Genomic DNA, 2,972 nt, shown 5'->3' on the forward strand with positions numbered 1-2,972 from the left:
CTAGATTTTGGCCTTGTGGTTTGATCCGGCGATGGCGACACTTCAATGTCGCCCCCTTCATGAAGGCATTGTTGTTGAAGAACCTTGCCGTCCATGCGGTGTCATGAGATGGTTGGTGGGATATTGTCATTACTCTAGTTTGTCGATGCTTTTCCTCGTCTACGCATGACTTGGCCTTGTATGTCTTTCCTAGTTGCCGACGTGTTTTCGTGTGTAGTATGCAGAGGTTGGACGTGTGCTCATTGTATCTTCTTGATACGTCGTTTGAGTCTATAAAATCCACTCTTTGTCAAAAAAAAAACAGGCCAGTAATTCGTTCGTTCCACCGTATGTCATATCTGGAATGCTGGATGATCGCTCAGTGATACGAAAATATGTTTCCGCGTCACTCCATAACGGAAATCTTGCATGATTTGCTCAGTGCTTCAGTGTCAGTGATTCCATAACCGAAAGCTTACATACATGCCAAAACATTCGTCGGCTTTATTATCCTTGCATAAACAAGAAAAATGTTATGGCTTGATTAATAATTCGTCACGTGACCCACTTTATACGCACGGCTCGTAGTGCACGTAGCGTACTGGCAGCTCACACTAGCCATTTCAAACCTTCCTTCGCTCCCGGCTCCATCTCCCACGCCTATATATAACGCCGATGGCTCGGCACCAGTGTTCCCCTGCTTCAACAACCAACCAGTCCGGCGTCAAGTGAGCACTGACTGAGCTACCCATGGATCATGGTGGCGGAGGTGGCGGTGGCGGCAGGAGTAGCAGCCGCCTCAGGGACCGGCTCGCCCGGATGTTCCGTCCGGGCTCGCTGCTCCGCTCGACCTGCAACAACAACACCGCATCGACCTCCTCTTCCTCCTCGTGCTCCGCCGCGGTGGGCGCGGCAGCCGACGGGGTGACTGCGTCCAAGCCGCCCCCGAGCTCCGCCTGCTCCTCCAGCCGCGCGCTCTTGGCCGCCGACTCCGCCATCTCCCGCGACAGGGACTCGTTCCTCACCTCTTCTCGCCGCGACTACGCCACTGTCGTCGGCCGCACCGAGTCCTTCTCCAACGCACTCGACCGCGTGCACCGCCGTGCCGGCGCCGCGGTGCATTCTCTGCCACCTCCGGCTCGCTTCTCTATGCACGCGTCGCCTCTGATGGAGAGCAAGAAAAAGAGCCCTCTCCACGGTCATCGGCACCACCGCCACCGCCTCGGTGGCCGGGTCAAGGGCGACAGGAGCAAGAAGCTGCTCTCCAACAACCCCTATGGCTTCAGCACCTCGGACACTGACGGCGACGACGTTTTCAGCAGCGACGCTGACGAGCGCGACCGCAGCGACGCCAAGAAGGGGGACGCGGAGGCCTTCTTCTCCTCCTCCAGAAGCTTCTCCTTCTCCTCCGACTCCTCCGAGTTCTACAGCAAGAAGAAGAAACTAAAGAAGAAGTCACCTGCGGCAGTGGCGCCGAAGCCGCCGCCGCCGCCGAGAGCGAGGGCGAGGGGGCAGAGGCGCAAGAATCGCGTGGCGAGCAGCTGCGACACGTGCGGCGTGAAGGAAGGGTTCCGGCCGGTGGTGTCGGCGGCGGAGGAGCAGGTGCGCAGGGGGTTCGCGGTGGTGCAGCGGTCGCGGGACCCCTACGCCGACTTCCGGGCGTCGATGGTGGAGATGGTCGTGAGCCGGCAGATGTTCGGCGCGGCGGAGCTGGAGCGGCTGCTGCGGTCGTACCTCTCGCTCAACGCGCCGCGCCACCACCCGGTCATCCTCCAGGCCTTCTCGGACATCTGGGTCGTCCTCCACGGCGGCTAGCTAGCGATCTCACTGGCTATCCACTCACTCACTCAGTTATTAATCCAGCCTCAGGACGTTTCTTTAACTACTAGGACTATCATAAGTAATCATGCTCTGTGTTCATGATTAGCTCCAACGATGTTCATCAGTTTGATCTTAATTAGTTTTAATCTTGGCTGTAACTGGCCGTGCGGTTCTGCTGTAATGTACTCCTAGAAGTAGTACTACTGTTCTTGGCTCTGACCCAGTGTGCAAAAGCTAGCTTCTGATTTGGAATCGGATTCAGATTTGGCCAGAGAGCGCCGTGGGTTTTGTTTGCTAGCTAGAGGAGCTGTACGATGTTTGATTTTGGGCGTCAATGATTTGAAAATCATGATGACACAGCAGAACTTTGGGTTTGCGCTTCCCCTGCCATGCCACCACTGCACTATTTTACCCTTTGTGTCGGCAAGTATTGTACTATTATACCCGGATGCTCGCCATGTCGATTTTAAAGATGAACAAATAATCTTTTGTTTTAGGGAAAGATGAACAAATAATCTTTTGTTTTAGGGAAAGGTGAACAAATAATCATTCATCGGTGCCTAGTAGATTAAATTTGTGTGATTCATGTGGAAGTACGTATCATGTAGACTTTGGCCCCGCTTAGATTGTCGGTTTGCTCCTAAATAACCCCGTATTCAATACAGACCTCCGGCCATCGTTTTCATTCCATACGGAACACGGCGGCCGTTAATATACACATGTAGATTAAATCCAGATGTATAAAATTACACCTGTTCCAAGCCGGGTTTAACCTTTTTGAAAGAATAAAAAATAACATGGTTATACAATGAATAACATCTTGCAAATAATAAAAAGAACAACAATGTGTATTGACATAAGAAGTACATAATTCCTCTAAGTCTTTGACCTTGGGCCGAAAATCCATTTTTATACCCGAGCTCTCTCCTCTCGATGAGTAGTAAAATAAAATAAATACTAGATTTTTTAAATGATTTTTTATAGAAGATGTTAAGGTGCATGAGGTCCAAACCAAATTTTCAGCATGTTTGGACATTTGATAGCTCTTAGCAAAAACAAAATCGGTTCAAACGGCGTAGGAACAATAAACTTTTTCACACACATCAATTTTGTTTTTTTTCTGAGGGCTACTCGGATGTCCAAACACGCCGAAAATTGGCACGGACATCATG

The 2,972-nt window shown here is 51.2% G+C and overlaps 1 protein-coding gene across 1 annotated transcript; it reads left to right on the forward strand.

Annotated features, from left to right (window-relative positions):
- The first annotated feature begins 688 nt into the window (after positions 1–688).
- On the forward strand, positions 689–2,017 carry LOC119275522. Its single transcript, XM_037556387.1, has one exon. It carries the CDS (start codon positions 730–732, stop codon positions 1,792–1,794), a length of 1,065 nt encoding a protein of 354 aa, XP_037412284.1. The 5' UTR covers positions 689–729; the 3' UTR covers positions 1,795–2,017.
- Positions 2,018–2,972: the final 955 nt, after the last annotated feature.

The sequence above is a fragment of the Triticum dicoccoides genome, chromosome 3B, assembly GCF_002162155.2.
Source record: "Triticum dicoccoides isolate Atlit2015 ecotype Zavitan chromosome 3B, WEW_v2.0, whole genome shotgun sequence".
NCBI classification, from domain to species: domain Eukaryota; kingdom Viridiplantae; phylum Streptophyta; class Magnoliopsida; order Poales; family Poaceae; genus Triticum; species Triticum dicoccoides.